The sequence below is a fragment of the Bemisia tabaci genome, chromosome 6, assembly GCF_918797505.1.
Source record: "Bemisia tabaci chromosome 6, PGI_BMITA_v3".
Lineage (NCBI taxonomy): Eukaryota > Metazoa > Arthropoda > Insecta > Hemiptera > Aleyrodidae > Bemisia > Bemisia tabaci.
The window spans coordinates 25,603,958-25,628,641 of NC_092798.1; the positions used below are offsets into that span (position 1 = coordinate 25,603,958).

Sequence of the window (24,684 nt, forward strand, 5' to 3'; positions counted from 1 at the left end):
TTTAGCGCATAGGCCGCTCTAAATCAAATGTAAACTGTGCGACACTCACAGAGGAACGAGGCTCATGAGCGTTATCAGGCAACGCGCGCCATCGCTAAATAGTCACCAGAGACTCTGCGCAAACCCAAATTCGGCGATAGTACCTTCAACCCCTCATCCTTATGAAAGTCCATAGCTGTAGGAAGGAGGTATCTTAATGCAAGGGCAGACTTGCCATTCAAGACTAACTATATCTTGCTTTTTCTTTCTTTATTTTTGTAATTTAACTAATGGTGATCTGAATTAAAAGGCATAACAAGGTCACTTCTTTCACAATTACCCACCCTGCCTGTAAAATTTACTGACTTTAAAACTAAATTTTGTGATAAAGCTATTGAAACTAGGATCAAAGTACTTTCTTCCTAGCAGAAAAAGTGGTGGATTACTTATGGTACAACCTTTATGATTCTGGTTGGTTCAAAAATGCGTTGAGCTGCTCACAGCAGATTCTTCAGGTTTGTAAAAGACACAACTGAGGAATTATAAAATCGTTTATTTGAACTCAGTGAACCGAGGTTACTTTTTGCAGTGAGCAGTCACACTCGCAAACAGATAAAGTGAAAAAATCGAGTTGCAAAATTACCGTTTTATATGCTTCAACTCAAAATGTATATAACAGTGAAAACAACAAAGGAATTAAATATGACAAGATACTATCTACAACACAAAGAGCAATTAGAGCCATTCTCGTGATGATCTTTTGAGAGCATTTCTTTTCCTAAAATATTCTACTTTGCGTTTGGCCCATCTATGCTTTGAGGTGAAAGTTATTTTACACAAATCTTGAATGACAAACTGTTGGGGCTTTTCTTTGAAGACACTCATGATTTCGTCCTTGTTTTGCACCTTCAACACTGAACTGACTTCTGTTGGTTGTTCCTCTGGTAGTGGCTTAGAAAACTCGTAGGGAAATGGTTCTTCGGGATGCCAGCAAACAATTGTAGATCCATCTCGGGTGACTACTATTCCATTCTTGATATCGTCTGTATCCTTACGAATGAAGCTAGACGTCGAAAAAAAGTTTTTTGAATAATTAACCGAAGAATCTGACACTTTGGAGCAGAACCTGGCGATAGGCGTGAGACATCCCCTAACAGAAGATAACATAATGAGAGAGGATGTTAAGGGTACTTTCACTGGAACTGAACTTGCAAGAAATGTTTACGTAATTTAGCGCTATAGGAATTTAGTAATATCTACGAAAAACAAAAAAGCAATTGACTGAAAGCACTTGAAAAGGGGAAAACGCACATGACCGAGGCTGCTGAGAACCAAACAAATAAACAGACAGGATTGAGGTTATGTCACGCACAGGAATAATCAACGTTGCGCAATTGATACTCCCCGCAATTTTTATACCGTCGTACAGACCCGCCAGATGACCTCAATACATGATTTTGAGCTCTTTAATAAATTCCGAATTTTTTCCTTGCATTTTGCAACGAAGAGATCATTAGCAAGTTGTAATTTCAGGAAGATATCAATATTAAGTTTTATCATTTGTTCATTGAACCTAATCTGGCAACGTATAATTGCTTTGTTTTGGCTTTTTTTATTACCAAGACCAGAATGAAAACTCCCTAAAAAACTCCCTCGGTTCTATGCTCTCGATGAAAACGGATCATTGAATCATTAGAATAAGCAAAATTCCATTTAAAAATTATAGAAATTTTTATTCTGCGAGTGGATTTTAGATGCACTGGCTATTTAAAGTATTATCGTTTCAATTCCAGACCAAACATGAAACAATGGGGAAAACGGGAAAAGTTTACTTACGAAATCTGGCTCACTGTTTTCCCTATTTTCGTCTGACAGTTTTTTTTCGATCCGCCTTTTCTTGACACGGCCAATTTGTCTCGTGAAGTGAATCAAGTGTAAAATGAAATTTTGCCTGTGATCTGTGGAATAGTCATATACTGTTTACGATTCCGAAACTGCAGGATGCAGCGAAACGGTTAGTACAACTTCTCAACATCTTTTGCATCTTCGAAATTTACTCGATTCACAACATCCGATTTCGTTCCTTGTAAACAAAACAGGCTTGCTCTCTTCATCTTCTCGCCTTATTCTGGCGCCAAATGATTACTGTCAGTGCCACTAAGAAAAACTGAATTCGAAACAATCTTTCCACATTCAGTGCTTTCATGGAGTGATTAGCAATGTTCTCAAACATGTCCTGTAACTTGCATCTCCTTTTATGGGTCAACCCTGCTCTTGACTTATTCTTAAGTCGCACAGTTGGAGACTGCCGTTCACTAAGTTTTTCTACCTCTCCAATCCATATGTTTACTATTTAAGTTATTCCTTTTGAAGTGGCTAAAGTTTGTGGCTTTCAAATCAGGATACACGTTTCAAATAATTAGTGGCAATTGGTCATCTCCAGCATCTATCCGCCATCGCAAAGTAGCAATTTTCGAAAAGGAAATTATAGTTTGTTTACCCTCTCTCCAGACCAGTGATGGGCCAACACGTCAAGAGTAGGCGATACTCTTATAATAATAACATCTCCACCTTTGTTTTCATGATATTTGGCACTCAGAAATTTTTGTCATTTTTTCACTCCAGTTGAAACGTATGATGAGTGTTTTTCAAGCTTCATTTGATAATCAAGCAAGAGATGCAGCTCTGCAATGATGGTATAACTACATTCACTCATTAATTTCATGGGGGCAGACAGGCAACCTCAAATTCAAACTTTCTCATAGAAATAATATTGTACCTAGAGCTCGCGCATCATATGTCGAGACAAACGTCAAAGTATTGTTTATGTCACCACTCATCGGTGGTGCATGTATCAACCTGTCGAGTGGTGCGAATTCAGAGCTAATCAGTGATTGACGTTTGTTTCAACATAAGCACAATGCGCGAGCTCTAAGAAGAATTTTTCTCATGCACTGATTTATGAAGCTGTTGGCATCATTGGTGATCCTCTCAAATTTTCAGAAACATCAGAGCAATTGCATTGCCTTTATAATTTTGCATTTAATTTGTACCCATGTGTTGGAGCTAGTCTACTGTCAGTATTTTGGGATGAAAGTCAGGTCTTGCTCCCATCAACTTTCATCAAGAGTAACTTTTGAATGCACGTACTTATAGACGCTATTAGTGCAACGTCACAGAAAAGCGATATATATCGATTTTTTCGCACTGGTAGCATTGAAAGAGGTTATGCCAATGTTATTGTTTGGATCCAATTCGATATAATAGAGAATCCCTATGATGACGTCGCCACTAATAGCGTCTATTAACCTGTTGAGTGATGTTCATTTATAGCTATTAAAAAAATGACTAAGATCTCTACTTTTGATGAAAGAACTCCAATAGAATGAACTACAATCATTTTTTTGGTGCAGAAATAACATATTATGATTTTCCATTTTTTTACTTCTCTTTACTCATACACTTCACAGCTGGCCGATTATTGAAATTTTGTGTTTGTTGAGCGGATATAGTTTGAATGGCGGATCGAGATCGGTCTGCTATGTCTTATTGCAGCTTCGTCAGATGAAACTCATGACAAGCCAAAGGTACCTCTTGAGTTTTGGACAGTATGTCGTCTATTCCACCTGAAAAAGGCATGACAAAGCAGCGATAAGACATAGCTGACCAATCACGCTCTGCCGTTTAACCTATGTCCGCCAGACAAACACAAAATTTCAATAATTGGCCCGCTGTAACTTCTGACTTAGTTAAATGTGTCTCTGATCTAATTTTTATTTTTTTGTTTGTTTTTCTCTCCTGGGTTTTAATCACTAACCTCTGACATCAATTCCAACATGGTGCGTACATTCGTTCAATGGAATGCCGTCTTCATTTTTCCTCAGCAGTGAGTATAAGCACTTACCTTACTTTCCTCTTAATTGTTGGTATGAATAGAAGAATCATCCGTGCCAATTATAAATTCCATTACTTTCTTCATTGAGTAAGTGTGATTTTAGTTGAAACCTCTGAGTTTAAAATTTTGGTTTTGTATTTTTTTTTTTTTTTTTTTTTTTTTTTTTTTTTTTGGGATGTATCATCAGGATTCACCTGCTTTCAACCCTTTCATATTTAAGGCAGAAAATTAATAATGAATTTTTTTTTATTTACTCCCTTCCCCCTTTGTCAAATTTTACCAAACAGACAGTGTATGTTTTTTTTACAACATAACCATCCTTTCTCATCTGTCAGTTTTTCTCATGATAGCCCCCAGAAAATAAACGGTGTTTTCAGTCAAAGATACTATACTCTCTTAAATTGTTTAAAGTAAATTTGATAGTAATCAGATTTCTTTTCATTTTGATAGGGAATTTACGAATGATTATTCTTTCAGAAACCTAAGGGTATCTGAATTGATGTCACTTTACCATTCCAATTATTCTGTGGAATTTGAAACTACCACTTGATTCTGTCATCCGCGGTAATTTACTATTGCCCTGAACGGATTTAATTTTTAAAAAAGTATACACCTTACTGTAAACCTAGTCTTGTAGGAGCAGTAGGTATGAAACCGAGGCGTAACTCTCTCCCTCTATTTCCTCGGACGCACATGTGGAATGGTCATTTTATCACTCGGTGAAAGTGTTGATACATTCCTTATCAGTCTTATCCGACACTAGATAAGGTGGCGTTATCAGGTCGACTTGGCACCCTAGTAGGGGTGTGCGTTGTTGGTGGGGTCAGGATGGGAGGGGACCCCTCCCGACTCGTTTATCCCCTCCACGACCGGCCCCCTCCGTGCCGCTCCCCTCGAAGGACCCACGCTATGCCGGCCGCGAAATTGGTAGCATGTGCCTCCAAACACTGAAAGCCCAAGTGCCCGTGAGTGAGTCATTCGCCCTCGTCTGCTGCGTGTCTTGAGAATTTTTCCAAGATCACGGTTTTCGGGATTCCGCTCGGACGTTCCGTTGATTTTCAGCTCGAAATCCCCGTCACGCAGTGCTTGTTTCACCCCCTCGGTCGAATTTTGTTTCGTGCACCAGTGTCTTTTTTTCGTGAGTACGAACTTGCGTAAACTCAGTTCAGCATCTTGACTCATCGCCGGTTAGGAGGAATCTCATCGTCGTGGATCTACGAAGAGTGTCTGCTCTCAGCGTATTTTTTGTTTTGTCTTATTTCAATTTTGAATTTGGCGCGGTCCCTCGGGACGGAAAGAAACCGAGAGCTCTTTCTTGTTTCAGTTTTTCATGTCTCCGGCTGTAACAACTGAATCTCCGAAAAACAACCATCGGATAAAACTCGCTGGGATCTTCTGAATTTCCAAATTTTTTTCTCACTTTGACTGCTTTTTATTTTGTTGGACATCCATTGTCAATACTCGGCCGTTAGACTATGAACTAGCAGGCAGATTTACAAAATTGTTTGTCTAGGGGGGAAACTTCAATCCTACGAAAATAAACAAACACCCCAATTTGGAGGCGCGCATGGGGGGGGGGGGGGGGGGTTTATGAGCTTGCGCACAAAGACGTGCTCTGCAGAACGAACTGCCTACCGTCGGCGTAAAATTGCACGTCCGATTTTTGATTTCAGGGAAAACTGGAAAACATCTTGGTCTCTTGTAACGGGGTGGATATTCACCGTGTGCTGCGCATGCCCAGGTTAGGGAGGGGTGATCGTAAATGGAAGTGTTGGTTAGCACGTATTGCACTTTGCTCGTTTCAAGACTTATAACGTTTCATTTAGGATTTCAGTATTTTATTACAATGAGTTAAAGCCCTTCTTCAATCAAATATGATTGCAGGTTTGAGTCTAGAAAATATTCGCGAATGGGGAAAAAAAACTCATTAGGTTCTTACCTTCTCTTCCTCGTATAATTTCTTGCTTTACAACTAGCTTTCTGCGTCAATTTTACGTATCCAAAGATAAAGTCCCAAAAACAATGGAATTCGTCTGAAATAATCATGCTTCATCGTGTTAAAGAGTCAGAGCCCGGACGCACAACCACGAATTCAATTCATGAGAATACTGCCGTGATACGGAAAAACGCCGTATGAACATTCGAGAGTTGCCAAATTTCCTCCGATAAAGTGTTTATTTTTGAGGAAAGCTATGGATATATTCCCTTGAAATTTTCAGGAACTTCAGGTGAAATTGCGAACAAAATTATCTGAAAAATTGGAAGAAAAATATTCACAAATTTTCCCGAAAATTCGTGATTTACGGAAGGAAATTTGGCAGCGCTTGGAGGCTCATACGGCGTTTTTCCTTAGCACGGCAGAATACGACATTATCGCCCAGCTAGCTCGTTTCTTTCGACACTTCCATTCGAAATGTTGTCATCCTGTCAATCATGTATTTTTGATACCAGCCCTCCGCTTTTTTTTCGATTTCTCAGTAAAGAGAAAAAAACGCGACGTCTATTTGAGACTACAAATAGCTGTTACTGCTCGAGGAAAAATCAAGAAGGAAAATCCTGCTATGAATTAAATTAAAAGTAGTGTTCGTCTCACCTTACTCCTTATTACGCGTGCCATCTGCGCCTGACCAGTCAAAAATAGTGGAAAACGAGAAGAAGTAGAAAGGAAAAGGGGGAGGGGAGTCCCAAAATCTTGGTCTTAGTTTTACGAGGCTGTTATGTGTACTTAAAAAGACAAGTTTTACGAGGCTACTATTTGTAAAAAGACAGTTTTCTTCCAGTCGACTTTCTTTTTCAGCCCAACGACTTGTGCAAAATCGATCAGAGGATTGATCCACTAAACTAGTCTCTATACTTAAAATGGTCGTTATCGAGACCGGTATAAAAGTTTCACTCATCGCTTGATTGAATCAGCTACCTAGACTCAAAACTTACCCTGCCGTGCTAAGGTAAAACGCCGTATGAACATTCGAGAGTTGCCAAATTTCCGCGGATTAATCATGTATCTTTTAGGAAAGTTACTCATACTTTTCTTTGAAAGTCTCAGGTATTTTAGATCAAATGCGAACAAAATCGTCCGAAAAATTTGAAGCAAAACATTCAAAAACTTTCCAGTAATTTTGGTTTTTATTGAGGGGAATCTGGCAACGCCTGAAGGCTCATACGGCGTTTTTCCATAGCACGGCAGTACACGTCAGGAAACTATCTTGACTCGCTAGAAGCCGAAGAGGTAGCGGCCGGGCCGTCATAACTCAAAATTTTGATTCAGAACCCGTCTGGAGTATGAGGGTCAAGTGGGGCCCCGAGCTGAGACGCGGCTCAAATCCGTCAAATTTGGTCATTTCGGGCCGGCGCAGCCCAACACGGCGCGGCGGCGGCGCCATCCTCGCATCTCACGAGTTCGGATGAGGAATGTAATAAAACCGCGCTCAGACGGTCAGACCGAAGCTCCCTTACGGGTCATCGGACATTTCAACGACGATTTTCTAATTAAATTGAACAGCTTTCGTCCGAAGATCATCGTCGCGTCGGTCGGACCTGACCAGAAAGCTTCCATTTAGAATCTGAGGAACGAGTTACGAGACGGATTCGTCGTTTCATGATTTGACGGCTCGTGCTCTCGTGCTGGTCTTTGAAGACGAATTTGGTTATAAAATTCACATCTTCCCCTTTTTCTTTTCTGCTCAACCTCTGAAAAGAAAGATACGAGCACTGTTCCGTCGTGCCAAGAAAGAACGCCGTATGAGCATCCGAGAGTTTCCAAATCTCCCCTGATAAAACGTGTATTTCTAACAACATTCAATCACATTTTTCCTTGAAATTTTCAGATATTTTAGGTTAAATTGCATACTAAATTGTCTGAAAATTTTGGAAAATAACATTCACAATTTTCTCAGTAAAGGTTTATATCGGAGGAAACTTGCCAACGTCTGAAGGCTCATACGGCGTTCTTCCTCGGCACAGCAGTGTTGTTCTCGGATGATTCGCGTTGATGAAAGTTGCAGGCACATTCGAGGGTTTTCGGAATTCGGCGGGCTGATCCGCGAGTAGTGCGAAGTCTAAAGGAAGAATTGAAAGCATTTTTCCCTTTAGGTAGATCCTCGCAATGAAGCCTTTCCCACCATAAAACGAGCCTTTTCAGTGAAATTGGACGTGCAATTTTTGACTAAAACCGGAAATTTTAATGTCAATTTCTTCACATTATAAATCGTATGCGTGGGGTGCCTCTTGAAGGAACTTTTATTAGGAAAAATATGAAACCACTTTTGAAACCCCTACTTTGTTTCGTATGAACATCGATATGAGCTTTTAATGGTTCCATATTTTGCATGATTCCTCTCATTGACTTCCTCCACTGAGCGCCGCCCGCTCCCACTCCGTGCGGGTCAGGCGGTCAGTGTCTGAAGTCAAAACGCCTTCCATTCCGTGCGTATGCAACACGGACATCCATGGAGCCCGAATAGTTGCATCCAAGTGCGTGAATCAGTATCCGTCGCATGCGACACAAACTAGAGCTTTGATTCTTTGTCCAGCATCTGAACATAATCGATTGTTTGCGATAAACGGGGACCCGGCCATGGAATTAAATATTCCACACCGCCATTTTGGATCGAATACCTGCGTATCGAAAAAAAGACCCGCACACCGGGCTCGGAATTCGTCGGGTATAACATGGCGCCAGCGCTCCCATTTACATTACGACCGTATGGACTTTACGCCTTCCGGCCAAAGAATCTTAAGCGCCATGCGACGGTTTAATTTTTTACAGAGAAATATTGTTGGTTGAAGCTGCACTGAAAAAAAAAAACTCCGGCCGACTGCTCCGGGTTCAGAGGCCGATGCTACGGCTCCAGCAACCGGAATTTTCGGCCTATGAGCCCGGAACGGACGGTATGTCCATATAGCCCGTAATTGCGGCTCCCACGGCCGGAGTTTTTTTTTTTTTCAGTGTGTCCGAAAATTTCACTGAATTTTCTTCGTGCTGCCGATAAAATTCAGTGAAATTTTCGAACAGATTCAACCAACAATTTCTCCGTTAAAAAATCAAATGGCGGCGGAAATTTTCAAACGTCGCGTGGCGCTTGTGATACTTCAGCCCATGTGACAAAACGATGTATCCCTGCGTTCGTCGACATCTCCCTCGTGGAGTGGCCTCCCTCGGTTTTCTTATTTCGAGACGTGCCGACGTGCGTGGAGTGCAATGAGCCAGACGCGAGCGACATGCTTGATGCGCGTCTACGCTGCACGCAAGCGGAAAGGAAGGCCGAAGATGTGCCGATTTCCGGTTGGAGCATGGACCGGGATCTGGAACCGCTATTCCGTCGTCGTCCGCCATGGCCTCCCGCCCATAAACCACTCCATGCCGCGCTATCTTGGAAGCCTCTCCGTGTCCTTCGCTTCGGGTCCCGCTCGCTTTTTTTAACAAGATTTTCACTGAAAGTTTCGGGTGAACCGAAATATCCGTGGCTGTTCACGTCTCCGATGCGTACCAGTCTCCGATCCTGGCGCCTCTTATCTATCCTCTTCTTTTTGCTTCGTATCGGAAAACCAACCCGTACCTAACAAGTTTTTCTTGACATTTTCTTTACTCATTTCAAAAATACCACAACACATTTCAAGGAGTTCTGTTATACTCATTTTAAAAAAAGGAAAAAAAAGAAAAAAAACCCTAGGTAGGTACAGGTTACAATAGGTAGGTAGTGGGGAAAAACTTGGAGGAGATTAGAAGTTCTTGGCAGAACTTTCGGATAAGTTACCTAAAACCAGCGAACTACGTTGCACAATCCTAGCAGCATATGAAGTTTCATACGCCATTTTACCGAAAAATGCCTCATTTACTCAAAACCATCGGAAATCATAGTCACGGCCAATGAACCAGCGTAGTTCCGTGCATGGGGATAATATTCACCCGAAGTTTGCTCCCTAATACTCACGTGATAGTGTATTGTGTATTTGAGAGTCCAAGTCGGTAATAATCGATCGCATTAGATTGCAGTGGCTTGAATTTTATTACTCACGCAGTGAATGCATCGAGATTAATGTCGAAACTGGAAGGAATCACAATAACTCGCGCGAGGCCAGCTCTGGAATCTGCCCGCTCTAATTTTTTTCTCGGTGAGGTTGTGTAAGTGGAAACTCGGCAGCATTGACGGCCGGTATGTATGAATGATCGTATGAGTCAGTCGGCTCTTCGCAATGTTGCATTGTTGCCTCCCCCTGCTCGAGCCTCGTTACTCACCCACGGATCCTCGAGATATTGCGTCTTCCCGGTTTTCCACTACGTTCTTTTCTCGGGTTTGTTCATCTCTGCGCCAGTGCTGTTCCTCATCAGGCATTGAGTATTGGCGTCTCTGTGCACTGCAAACTCTGATTGGTGTCATCAGTTTCTAGGCTAAAATGGAGCAACCTTAGAGTCCTTTGATACCGAGAGTCAAGACAATGTGAATCCATTTCTGATTGGTTACCATATTTTTGGCCTTCACAGTGTCACAAACGGGAATAAAGATTTACATTTTACACCGATTGCAAAAGATTATAATCTGGAATGGACCAAGAAATTACGGGTTCGGCAAGGAGCAAACGGAATGAGGGAAGGAACGGAGAAAGGAATTTGAGAATGGACCGATCAAAGATTACAAAAAACGTTCAATTTCTGTAAGCTTTATTCCGCGTTTGTGAACTTCCATGAGGGGTGTTGTCTTGACTCCCAGTATAAAGGGACTCTAGCATTGAGTAATGGCGAGTCTTCTGTGCCGCTCTCTGATTGGCTCATCAGTTTCCGGCCATCATGGAGCACCAAAGTTGGCTTAGTGTAAACAAACCCGACCCAGAGGAACACGTATTATCGGCTGAGAAATGAATGAATGATAACCACACTCAACGGTTAATATTCGGCAAAAATATCCATCAAAGTTCGATCCGAACTCAATTCAGAAGTTGGATGTAAAAAAAAAATTCTAACACATCCAAAATCACGTCTAGAACTTTGTCGCCATCTTGTTTGTTTACATTGGGCCGAACTGGGAGCGGAGGGGCTAGGGTTTGTTTACATCGGGCCAACTTTGGGACTCTATGATAACCGACCAATCAGAGAGCAGTACATTTATTCTGTAGTAAAATTATTGAGATGGCAATACTCTCCCGTACCGGTACCCTAGGCATTAAGGGTTATTAGTACAGGGGTGCCGAAAGTTCCAAAACGCCCGATCTTTTCCTGCAATCCGGCGGTTTTGCCTCTCGTTCAAATGTCTGAATCTATGTGAAAAAGGTCAAAAGGTGCGCTTTGCTCCACTTTTTTTAGTATTAAGCTTCGAAGAAATTCAATTCATTTAAACAGATACGGCCCATCGTTGGATAAGAAAATCCTCTGTTTTCAAAGCGAGAGATCAATGGCTCCGTCGTCTTTTCGGCCTTGGCTGACGAAAAATAACCGCTATTGCTATTGCGGCCAAATTTTGTCGGCTCTTTCACATGGAGATGCAACATCCATCGATGAGTCCAGTGTTCGAAACTCACAGGCGCCAACGCGCCAAATGCGCGTAAAAAATCGGCCATGGCTCCTAAAAAATGAAGGCTCTGCGCCAACGTGGCCCCTAAAAATTGCCCCCTAAAAATCTAAATTTTCATATTAGGTGATTATTCGAAATTTCCAGCACCACAAGTGAAAGCTTTTTCTATTCTTCACGATTTCATCATTTGTACTTTTGTCTTCCCCAAGTTACAGCTACTTACTAGTTCTGTTACGAAAACATTTTGCGTCTTTTCCCTAAATGCGCCGTAATATATAGGCTAAAAGTCAACTTGGCCCCTAAAAAATCGTCAATGGCGCTTAAAATCGTCAATGGCGCTTAAAAATCGGGCTTGATGCGCCACATGGCTCCTAAAACTCAAAGGCGAGTTTCGACCACTGGATGAGTCCAAACCGCACACCGGCCAACCAGAATCGCTAAGCCGGACTTAAGTGCAGTCGAGATCCATCCTAAGTATACCTATTCAATTACGGTGGAAAGACCAACAATTTTCGGCCTCTGCTCCTCATAGTAAGGCGCTTCGTAGTGTCTATTCAAAGATAACCGGAGGGAATCTCAATTGATTCAGCTTTTAGGATCGACGCACTGATTAGCCTTGACTGGACGTATTGACACTCTCCCCGATCTATTAAAGCGAGCCAAGTAAGTCGGATGGGTTGCCGGTTGCGTGGCAGCGTTATCATCGTGGAGTGATCTGAAGTCGGAAAATGAGAAATTACGAGCGGGCGAATGATGCGTCCGTTGCCGATGCGGTGCGTTGATGCTCGGATCCTCCTTGGCGAAAATTCCATCGCGGGAAGTGAAGAGTGAAGTGAATGCGCGGAGCTCCGCTCCGGGACGATGTCGATGTCGCACGAGTCCTTGCAACCGTCGACTCCGCGACCGGCAAGACACCGACCGACCGACCGGTCGGCTGCCAAATTTCGAGAAACATGCCTCCAATTCAGTGAGATTTACCACTGTAAAGTAAAAATCCGGGCCAGCGGAAGCTGACTTAGAGTACCGAAATTGAGAGAGTATGGCCATGGTGTTACCACCTCTGATTGGCTCAGCCATCTTAGGCTGAATGGAGCCTTAGGACCCAAAAATGGCGGAGCTCATAAATTAATGTAATGCAAAATTACTCAAAATGTAGTTTTCTTTGCTTATAGTAAGCGAGAAATTCACTCAAATGCACTATTGCGACTTCTTGACATATTTTTAAGGCTAATCGTGTGCAATTTTTGAGAAAATTATCTTAGATGTAGTAGGGTTGGCAGCAAGTGCGGTTGGTGATAACGTCAAAAGTGGCAATGACCCCTCCTCCCATCCACAAAAACCAAAACAAAGCACTGCCATTTTTGGGTCCTAAGCCTCTCCATGGGGCCCAGTGCATACACTCTCAAATAGGTACCGCCGCGAAGCTGTACTTAAGTATGGGCTGATTAGACATACCGTCCACGTTCCGGGCGTAGCAACCGGAGCAATTTAAGCTACGGCTCCAGCACCCGGAACCTCCAGCCTCTGAGCCCGGGACGGACGGTATGTCTTTACAGCCCGTAACTTTTTTTCAGTGTATGAAAACTTCGGTCGTGGAAGCCGTACTTACGGGCTGTATAAACGTACCGTCCGCGTTCCGGGTGTAGCACCTGGAGCAATCTAGGCTACGGCTCCAGCACCCGGAAATGCCAGCGTCTAAGCCCGGAACGGACGGTGTGTTTATATAGCCCGTAACTTTTTTTCGGTGTAAAAATTGGACATGGAAGCTTTCGAAGTTGCGGAGCGTCGAGCACTTTCGTAGAGAAAGGAGGGACAGAGGGTCCCGTGAAGACCCTTAAGGCCATCGAACGGAGGAAAGACGCTTACATTTGGTAATTATTCATAAAGAAATTGACTCAAACTGCATATTAGCACAGGGTGTCTAGCATCAGGAAAAGTCGGAAAATATCAGGAATGCTCGGCCGATCAGGAAAATACAGGAAACGAAAACATCGGACGTTTTATCAGGAATTTATTCTTACGCAAATCTCCGAAGCGGAGAGAGTCTGAACGCTTTAGGCCTCGCTGCCAGGAGTCGAGAAAAATCAGGAAAATATCAGGAATTTTTAAATGAAAAATTCAGAATGTTTAGAAATATCAGGATTTTTCAGAATGTAGAAAACCTAGACACCTGTAGCTTCAAGAATTCAAAACGAATTTTAGGTGGAAGCCCAATCCGCTCGAGGCGCCTGGATCCGCTATGGTTTTGTTTGTTTACTTCCGTCCAAAACTAGAAGTGAAGAGACTACAATGGAAGCCTAGAGCTCGCTGACCAATCAGAGAGTAGCACACTTTTCCTGTATCGAAAGGACCGAGATGGCGATACTCTCCCCACGTAGGTAATCCAGGAAGGAGAAGCTCCGCTGTTGACGGCAACAACGGGCATCAGTGATGCGTAGCTGCCGTGAGACCACGTCTCTGCGGTCGAGATCGAGCGTTGCGTTGCTGGATAAATTCCCGTTTCGCAAGGCAAGGCGTCCTGTCTATTGAAATTGAAACAGGAGTTGATAATCGGCTAGGTGACGTCGACGCAGCCAGGGATTCTTCTAGGTTATCCTCGCCGCGCTCTATAAAGTCAGGCTGGTACACATTGTAAAGCTTCTCGCTCATGATCCGTCCGAGTCTTTAATGCGGCTGGCACATGGATGGCCCTAGTTTGCACCGCCGGTTGGTCAGAGACTCGGAAGGCTTGGAAAGGCACCGGTGAACCCCTTTGATGTCTTCAGTTTCATCCAGACCAGAAGAGAGGCTTCTTACTGGCAGACTCTAGAAGAACAAAGTTACGTTTTGAATAATCCTGTGGTTCTGCGCCAACTTATCAAGATCTTTTAAAGTAGCAGCCTCAGGATGACAAATTCTTGAAAAGTCAGGGAAAACGTGGAAGCTCCAGGCTCCAGTATAGGCTCAAACTTGAAAATTCAGGGAATCCCTCATCCAACTTCGTAGTTTTTGTCTCTTAAAAATTTTAAATGTGTTCTTTCACACTCATGCGGTGCATCGGTAGAGCTCAAAAACCCCCTGCATATGCTGGCGTGCTAATATAAGGAAGAACACCGTATAAGCCATCAGGCATTCCGACGTTGCCAAATTACCTTCGACAAATTGCGAATTTTCAGGAAAACTTGTGAATATTTCTCGTCGGATTTTTCAGAGGATTTCGTTCGTAATCTGACCTAAAAAGTCTGTGAATTTTAAAGGTTAGTAATCATAGCTTTCTTCAAAAATTAATATTTTCTGAGAGGAAATTTGGCAACACTCGAATGCTCTTACAGTGTTTTTATTTAGCAAAGCGAATGTTAATACCACCATGCTCGGAAAGTGAGGAATTTTTTCGATTGAACGCCCCCGGTCACTTTAGATCTGTTCTTTAAACTTACGTTATAGTTTTAAGACGCTCGTAAACCATTTGACTTAGAATCTTCTTCGAGGAACGTTACATGCCCTGTCAAGAGTTTCCTAAAACTCCAGTCGTATCATCTTATCGATGTCCCAATCTTATCGCATCCCACTATTTTTTCCTGGCGCTTAAAACAAGATAGTTAACGGCAGTCGTTATATTGATGAAGATTCCTTAGGGAACTTATCAAACGCTCAACGAAATCGACAACTCGCCAACTGAATCCTTCGGCTCTTGATACTACGTCATCTAGGCACCAGAAGGAATCTTCACCTAGCGTTTATCAACAAGTGATAAACGCTATCATCCCAGCCCACTATACGCCATATTAAAAGACGTCTCTACAATGCCATACAAGGTACGAATTGAAGCATTCAGATACATGTTTCTTAATCAGAATTTTACGTAGAACATGATTCGCGCAACGAAAATTACTGAAACAACGCCTAACGGAGATATTAACGTTTTTATTTCACATGGTTACGATAATTTGAACTGCCCGCTCACAAGAAACTCAAAGCTCTACGTGAGTCAAATCGCGCACTACAGCGGTTTCAGCAAGCTTCTCAATCGAGCATTGTTCATTCCCCACCATGTGTTTTTCAAACTATAAGTAATTTGCTATAACTGAGCTAAAGCGTCAAGATTGAGGTTGCCAGATTTTTTTATCGCAGAGACGTTCATGACAACGTTTAGCGCGCGATGTGAATCACGTAGAGCATTGAGTTTTCATGAGCGGGTGGTTTCAATTCACGCACCAAGAATCATTAAATATCTTCGGAAGGAGTTGATTTCGGTAATTTTCGTTGTGCGCGTCGTATTCTACGTGAAATTTTGGTGAAGAAACATGTATCAGAATGCTTCTACCAATTTCATACACCCTGGATCCTAGATGCATGAGCTCTCTCTTCCTCTTAATAAAAAAGTCAAATCAAATATTGACCGATTTTTACGTAGCGGAAGAAATCATGTGGCCATCAGCAAAACAGCGATCAGTCATCAATTCGGGCCCGCGAGTATGTGCAGAAGTCGTAAATAATCCGGTTAAACGCTACAACTTCATCCGACTATTATCCGATGAGTCGTCTCGCTCTCAGCGATGTTTACACGTCCAAGCTCAGCAGAAAATAACAGATGTAAGTCAGACCGATGCCGAAGTGATTGACCCTGCGTTAAGCGCTGTTAATTCCCTATCATGGCGACAACGTCCTGGGACGCTGCGCTGGAGCCGTGGCAGAAAGAATTTGCCCCGATACATGCTGCGTCATTGCGTCACGTTGGACGGCGGTGAGGGGTAATCCTTGCGAGGAGACAATGAAGGCATACCTCATGTTCGATTCCTCAGCTCGACGACCCAGCAGCAGGAGCTAAGTACAATGCTGATAATAATGAGGAGGTCGACGCTGAAGGGAAGCCGCTATTAACTTATAATTCCACCTGTGGACTCAAGGCACGTGCCCAGATGCTACCCAGCACCTGTCGTCTTCGCCAAGGTGTGGCCACACATGCTCCTCTCCCGGCTCTCGACTTGACTTTCTAACTGTCCCTCTACTGGTTCCTGGAAGTATTCAAAATTTCGCGCTTGTCTCTCCGCCAATCGGAGTTCGCGTCGTATTTTTGAAAAGTTCCGATGTTTTTTCTGGAATTCAGTCGTTCATTTTTTGTCAATGGGTCACTAAACCATGAACGAATTTTGACTTGCAAATATAGTTTTCTGAAGGAAAATGACGCGTATAACACGATGCGACTATTAAAAACGCGAACAAGTAACTCAATTACCGAGAAATGCGCAGTTCAAATCGCTCAACTTATACGCAAATTTAAAACGCCCCGGTTTCGCGCCGCACCGAATGATGTCATCCGGCACCAATCAGAGGCGGGCACGGGTTTCCACGACGTCCGTCAAATGTCTATAAACTCCAAAAAACCCAAAAACTTGGGTAAAGAGACTCGGGCAAGTCACCATCCTCTTGCCAAAAACCTCCAAAAGCTCTTCTTTGTTCCCCTCTTCAGTGGAAAAAGAAAATATCACACTACGACAGTTTCCATTTCTGTCATAGAGTACCCCAAGCGGACCAAAGAACGGAACTCTTAGTCGTTTACACATTTACCTATTTAACAAAATCTCCAGGAGGTCATAGACAGGCTGGCAGCCCCTCATCGGACCAAAACGCACACCGTACCATTTTTTTCCTTGTAGGTATGTGCCTCCAAAGTACATGAAATGACTCCTTGAGGGGCGGGCAAGTTTGATTGAAATTCACGTTGTCTTCTGAAAATGAGCTAAAATTTTTACCTTGAAGAAGAAGAAAATCGAGTTATCATTTTCTTCCATACATGGTAGGTATGCCTATGAGAGGCACCAGGAACGCCTTCCAAAATTATTGATGCAACCCGCACGACTCCGAAGTCAGCGGAAACTTTCTTGAAGCGTCTCCTAAGATTTTCCCTACGCAATAATCCCCTTCAAAAATGAATGATGCAACAAGCGCGTCCTGTTTGACCACGAAAGCTCCTCAGATGAGATGTCTTTTGGTCTGGTCAGAAAAAATATTCGAACTTTATTTTTCATCTTCTCTTCTCATTTCCCGCATTGACGGAGGCGAAATTTTTTGGAAAGCATGACGCGCCCGGCCAATGCTCTCACTGAGGATTAACCTGTAGATAGACTGCTAAAAATATTTAGGAAACAGATGTTCGGGCTCACTGAGAATGAGGCCAATTTCCGAACTGATAGTACGGGATCAGATGGAAAAAGTCAATTATGACTACGAGGAGGCTTTGTACATTTCCAAATAAACAGTACCGTCTTTGTTGTACAAGTATTCCTGAACGATCATTCATAATGGAAGGTCATATTCTATTCGCACTTTTTTTTACGCATTGGGCCGGGGCGCGTCATGCTTTCCAAAAAATTTCGCCTCCGTCAATGCGGGAAATGAGAAGAGAAGATGAAAAATAAAGTTCGAATATTTTTCTGACCAGACCAAAAGACATCTCATCTGAGGAGCTTTCGTGGTTCAAACAGGACGCGCTTGTTGCATCATTCATTTTTGAAGGGGATTATTGCGTAGGGAAAATCTTAGGAGACGCTTCAAGAAAGTTTCCGCTGACTTCGGAGTCGTGCGGGTTGCATCAATATTTTGGAAGGCGTTCCTGGTGCCTCTCATAGGCATACCTACCATGTATGGAAGAAAATGATAACTCGATTTTCTTCTTCTTCAAGGTAAAAATTTTAGCTCATTTTCAGAAGACAACGTGAATTTCAATCAAAACTTGCCCGCCCCTCAAGGAGTCATTTCATGTACTTTGGAGGCACATACCTACAAGGAAAAAATGGTACGGTGTGCGTTTTGGTCCGATGAGGGGCTGCCAGCCTGTCTATGACCTCCTGGAGATTTTGTTAAATAGGTAAATGTGTAAACGACTAAGAGTTCCGTTCTTTGGTCCGCTTGGGGTACTCTATGACAGAAATGGAAACTGTCGTAGTGTGATATTTTCTTTTTCCACTGAAGAGGGGAACAAAGAAGAGCTTTTGGAGGTTTTTGGCAAGAGGATGGTGACTTGCCGGAGTCTCTTTACCCAAGTTTTTGGGTTTTTTGGAGTTTATATCATCTCATTTTTGCAAGAAAACTGTTATTTTACCAAATGAAGTCCCGCACTTGTGAAGGAATTGGATTACATTTTACAATAAGGAACCATTACCTCTGGCTCTCCCATAGAAGCACATATCTGCATAGGGAAACCAATAGCATGTATTCTGTTTCTAAAATGGACCAGAAATAGTGGCTCCTAATTGCAAAATGTAATCCATTTAATGCTTATAGCTATGAAGTGGATATCTCCTTGCTGTGTAGCAAAGTTTCTCGGATCCGTCTTATTTTTTTACACCCTTGACTGTCATTTTTAATTAATCAGTTCAAAGCTATTTCGACGATTAATCATTAATTGTTAGATCGAAGAAGAAATTTTCTTCGGAAAGCTATGGCTGAATTGACTTTACAACTGAACTTGTGAGAGCATCAACTGAGGCAAATTTTGCAGAAAGTTATACATGGTAAGTGATAATTATTTCAACGCTCTCTTAGTTTTAAAAAGAGATGAGTTTTAAAAATCAAAATCTACACAACTGTAGATATCCCTGAAAAGAAATACAATTGTAGAATCCCAAGAAAAGAAAAAGAAGAAAGAAAAGAAATACGAAGAAATTCAATGATAAATTGCAACAACGGTAGGTACTTATTTCAAATTAATTGCTCTAAAAATTGTTCCTTCAATGAGTAAATAGGCAACATTCTCAACACTACAATGCAATAGAAATAATTTTACCATGGAATTGAAATTCAAAGAAATGTGTGCAGCTGCTTGAGTAATAGAAGTTTGGAAATCAGGGCATTCAACAGCTTCCCAGACCTCATTAGTGTTACAATCTAAAAATTGTAAGGATTAAAAGTGTCAAGCTCTCAAAATTTTTGTTCTCTGATTATCAAGAAGCCCTGCTAAAAATGTTCAGTGTCATTTTTATTTTTGTTTGTGAAAGGAAATTATTTTAAGATTTTTTGGCATTCTTGGTGTCCTCTGAGACTCTGAAAATTTTTGTACTTTATTTTTCATCAAATAATGAACATTTTCATTGTAATTTTTGTCTATATTTAGGAGAGTACATTATTCGATGATTATCTTCAGTATGTATTAGATCTTTCCCCAGCGACAAGGTTTACTGAAATTTTATGAGATCTATATAGTTCTCATAGGTACTGACCTGCATCATGGTCATAGTATCATCTTTGAGGAGTAAATGAAAACAAATTATTTTCTCTTGGTTCCTCAATTCAGGGCTCTGATGAATAAACCCTGTTTGACAACAATGTTAGTGGGTAAAATTGCTCCCTCCAAAATCCTTTAAGCGGTATCAATTTAGTGGTAAAGTTATCAACGACCCTCATTGAATCTCATCTGGTTCACTGAATTTCTGAGGGATAGACAGGGTGACAGGTTCTGTAAAAGTTAGGAAATTAAGCCCTCTCACTGTGAAAATATGTCAGGTAGTTTTGCTGCGGAGCATTGAAATTCCTTCTCCCAGTAAAAAAAATTGGACTTTTCAGTTTAAAGAGACTAAACACTTAAAATTAAGTCAAGTAAAAACTTGAAATTTTTGTGAAAAGAATTTTTATCTGAGACACCTAATGTCAAAAGAGGACATTCCAAAATCAGGGAAAAGTTAGTGACCACTACGCTTAAAATCCCAGAAAAGAATTTTCTGCGCATCGAAGTCATTAATTACACAATTTTCAGAAATTATGTTGAATTATATATCAGCAGAGAAATGAAAAGACTGAAAGTCTTTGAGGATGAACTTTGTGGATTGCGGTAAGTAGTTTCCCAGTTTGGCCATGGTATTGATATATTCATTTCGTCATTAATCATTATCAATAAAAATATCCCTATCTACCGTAAATGTTGGAAAACCAGTGTGCATGTAATCTGGTAATCCTTAATTAATCAACTGTAGATTTCTTACCTGCTAAACTGCCTGATGAGTTGAAAAAAATGTTCACTTAGAGACAGATTCTTATGTCCTGGTTCATGCTTTCGTAAGTTGAGTTGCACTGTCAATTCCGTCGCATAGCTTTCAGCAGAAAATTTCTTCCTTGATATGACGTTTGATGATTCATCGTTGAGATAGCTTTGAACTGATTGATGATGAATGGAACTAAAAGTGCCATTAATCGATGAATCAGAGATCAAAGTAAGATGTGAAGCTATAAGAGCAGGGAACGTAACGGACAAAAGTGAACGTCTGTTCTACGTGTCTAAACTGAGACTTATCTGAGAAATTTAGCGACACCACACAGAGGTTTTTCACTTCGTAATAAAGCTTAAAATTATTTATCACTGGAGGAGTTTCTTTAGTAAATTAGCATGCTTAAAGGTACATCCTGACGTGAGAGAAAAACAATGGTATTGGTACCTGAGCGTAAGTATGTATGTCCTTGAGTGTTAACGTAGAAAGACTCTTAATAAACATTAAACAAGGAAACAAAACTGGACGAAGGTACTGTAATACCTAATTTACTTTAAAACTGCTAAAAGAAGAACCACAAGACAAACCTCACTTATCTTAAATGTATAAACACTTGGTATCGCTCAGAGCTCAGAAAAACCTTGAGCGAAATGGACTCATATCCGTAGAACTTGAGGAGTAAAAAGGCTGTAATGCCAGAAAAATGTGAGCTTCACGCTCTTAAATGGATTCAGGGTCTCATAATTTTAGTGAAGCGACTTTAAATCACTTGATTTGAACCAAAAATGAAGAGAGAACAATGAGAGAGTAGAATGGTGAGGTTTTGAGTTCTAAGATTGGATATTCAGAATTCACTTCACGATGAGGCGATAAACTTCTGCTCCAGGTTGTAAAATACGATGATAATGCTTGTCACAAACATTGTTGAAGTCGTAAATGGATTGAAATGATTGAAACCAAATGATTCCGTATTGTATCGATCGTTTTGTTGCTCTGTGAAACAGGAACTAACCTAACATTCGTGGTTTGTTTTGTTGTTCCGCTGGTGAGATGCTGACTGCAGAGAGCACTAACATTGTCACTCTACCGTGTGTATGTGTTAGTAAATTCGGGTTTTACGATTTTTGGGACATAATCAAAGCTACAGCCTAAACGGTAAAAGTAAACCCTACTCATATATAATTTTTAGAATCCTCATAACTTCAGGATGTTCCCTCGAAATAACCATAATTTCATTCCAGAATAGTGTAAGCGAGAAATTCAATGATAAACGTCAGCAGGTCGGGTCGCCCATTGCACCCGAAAAGCAGTTTAGACGCAATATTTTTCTTAGGATGCCTTGGTTATTAATGAAACTTAAACGCGCACTACACGGGAACATGACAATTCTTTTGATATAACATTATATAGGGCTCCGATGTCTCGTATTCTCCATAGCTTTGACAGAGCGTGAAAATGGTCAAAGTGGATACTTTTTGCTGTTTTAGGCACATATGCGTAATTATCTCGTTTAATAAATCATCAACCTCCTTGAAACTCAACAGTTCGTTAGACGGGACCGAGACGCATCTTTAGACACCAAAATTTCTGAAATCCGTCGCTCCGTTGCTTTGAAAAGTTTACTGAACCGCAACTAAAAACCCAAATAAGCCAAGTTCGTGTAACTATGGTGTCGTTGCCTCGACCGGGCTGTGCTGTGCTGTGTTGCCAATTGTTGGAGGATAGGTTACTTGCCCGGTGGTGGCTACCGCCACTCATGATCTACTCTTCGTATATGAGAACAATACTAAAACCGAAATTATATCTTTTGAATTCAAGACTAGAATCTCATTCATATGTTAGCTGTAATAAACAAGCAACAACTCCACATTGAAATACGTTTTATTTTAACAAACATCAGAGGAAAATGAGAGAAGATTGCGATATGACTACCGCAGTACATACATCAACCGCGTCAGTTTCCCGCCATTCGGGTGCATTTGAAATGTCTTGCAGTTTTTAGATTTTTCAAAAGCGGTTTTCTCCGCGATTTTGGCTCCATGAAAATGCGGAAAAATCACCACGTTATCTTCTCACATAGTACCTACTTTCAGAATATTCAATAAAATAAACAAGGTTTAGTGACCCATATCGTGGTTGGTTTTTATGAAGGCTTGGCCGTTGTGCATACTTAATTTTATCGTTCTGGCTTCTGTCAACTTGAAGGCAATGCTAGTTTCCTCTATTGTCATAAAAAAGTATGGACTCCGTTTTTGTTCCTATACCTAGATAATTGATATTGATCTACCCTAAGGGATTTAAAATTCGCCTTGTGCCTAAATGTAATACATGTGCCGGTTCATATCGTGAATTCATTGACCTAACTCTTAGAACCCACCTCAGAGCATGTCAAATCAGAAGGTTTTTCCTGCATTCGCAGAAAAATCATTTTTAGAGAAATTGTCGGGCTCTAAAGGGATGGGGAAGCTCCTTTTGCCCCATATTGGTAACCCATCCAGTGACGAGTAAGAGGCAATTTATACATAAAAGTAGCAGAGCTGAGATGCAAGGGAATCCTTTTCCTTTCAGGTTTTGCGGGTTCCTGAGGAAAATCCTTCAAGTTTCAGGAACTGACGGACGGGGGAAACATTATTAAGAAAGTAGAAAAACAGAACCCATGTCGCGAAAATGCGCAATACTTACAATCAATACGCATCGTGTTCCCTGCTTTCGCATTTATGTTACGCGCATACCAAGGATTACGCGTCCTTGTATTTGCTGCACCCCTGCTAATATACACGTTCCTACTGGGCTTAAGTTTGAAAGCTCAGAAAGTAATAGTGACAAGGAAAGAGTGAAGGCCAAACACCCCCCCCCCCCCCCCCCCGGGTTCTCCAGGAAAGAACCGGTCCAAAGAACAAATTTACTAAACTTTTGCATGCAGTGCTACCGTGCTATAGAAAAACGCCGTATGAACATCCGAGAGATGCCAAATTTCCTTCAATTAAATGTTTATTTTTGAGGAGAGTCATAAATATTTTCCCCCTAAAATTTTCAGATGCTATGGATTAAATCGTGATTAAAATCCAGTAAAAAATTGGGGAAGAATATCCACAAGTTTCCGGGAATTTCGTATTTTATCGAAGGAAATTTGGCAACTTCTGAAGGCTCATACTGCGTTCTTCTTTAGCATGGCAGGGCAAGATGTAGACCATGGTGTCTAGAACGGGAAAAACGGAGGAAAACCGGGATTCATCAGGGAATGAAAATTTACAGGAAAAAATCAGGGAAACTGTTCCAGAAAACGGGAATCTCTTCTTCTACCGCTTAGGGATCATCTCGTTTTCAAATTGGCGGTCTAATCTGATCGAGCGCTATTTTTGACTTCTTGAATGACACATTTGAAATTTTAAATCATTAAAAGAATGGAGAAGCTCTAATTGACCCGATAATATAAACATCTGGAACTGTATCGAGATTAAAATCGATATTCATAAATGGAACTCTGGAGAGTTATATTCTTTTCTCCCAGAAAATCTCGGGGAAGTAGGAGAAAAGTACGCGGTTTTCCATCAGGGAATGAGCTCCTGTAAATCAGGGAAAATCAGGGAAAAATCAGGGAATGAGCCTGGTCAAAAATTCTAGACACCATGATGTAGACGAAAGGTCCAAAATGCCCGATATGGCTCTCTGCTTCCCTCAACGACGGATACCCTGGACCAGGGTGGGTGCGGATCGCGGTGGGGCATCTGAGCAAACAAGAATGCGGTATCGAAAACTCATTAAATCCAGCTCAGCTTCCTCCCTCGTGACGCGTGTACACGCATCGAGGGTGGGTGTTGTCGCCGTCGCAGGGCCTCGGGGGAAGGTCAAGGGGTTCTGGGTTGGAGCCTCACCCGCCAGTCATCGCGCTCAACTATTTCCTATTTCGACGTCACCCTTCTATTCGATTTTACCGAAGAACTCAGGCGCCGTGCCGCTTTCGGATCATCATTCCGTATCGATCGGAAACGAACATTGGATCGCGTTTCAATCAAGGTGTCTAGTTTTACAGCGCCTGCTGGAAAATAATTCCCAGGAGCCGTTTCAGTTTAATTACAATGCGCTTGCAGCACTAGGTGAAAAAATGAAAGTTTTAATAAAACAATCGAAATTTTTATGAACAGTAAAAGCTGTTGTATTAAAACTTTTGAAAAAGTTAAAAACTCACCTTTCAGTACCCATTTCAGTAACCATTTAGTGAAAGCGTGAGTTTTTTAAATGTTTCAAAAGTTCTAAGAAAAAATGAAAGTCTCGCGAGGTTATTCATTGTTTACCTAGTTGAGACGCCGCCGCTTCTAATTGTTTGTTCTCATTTTGATTT

At 41.6% G+C, this 24,684-nt stretch overlaps 1 protein-coding gene across 5 annotated transcripts in view; it reads left to right on the forward strand.

Moving 5' to 3' along the window:
* Window positions 1–1,840: 1,840 nt before the first annotated feature.
* Window positions 1,841–24,684, forward strand: part of pnut (septin 7-like protein pnut) — a 62,476-nt gene continuing 39,632 nt past the window's right edge. The window contains exon 1 of one of the 5 annotated variants that reach the window (XM_019059232.2): window positions 1,841–1,992. In XM_019059232.2, the coding sequence (XP_018914777.2) occupies window positions 1,981–1,992 (12 nt within the window). In that variant the 5' untranslated portion in view covers window positions 1,841–1,980. Of the gene's footprint in view, window positions 1,993–4,799; window positions 5,017–5,095; window positions 5,113–24,684 lie in introns of those variants that run through there. The other 4 variants (XM_019059230.2, XM_019059229.2, XM_019059231.2 and 1 more) reach the window with 4 other exon arrangements.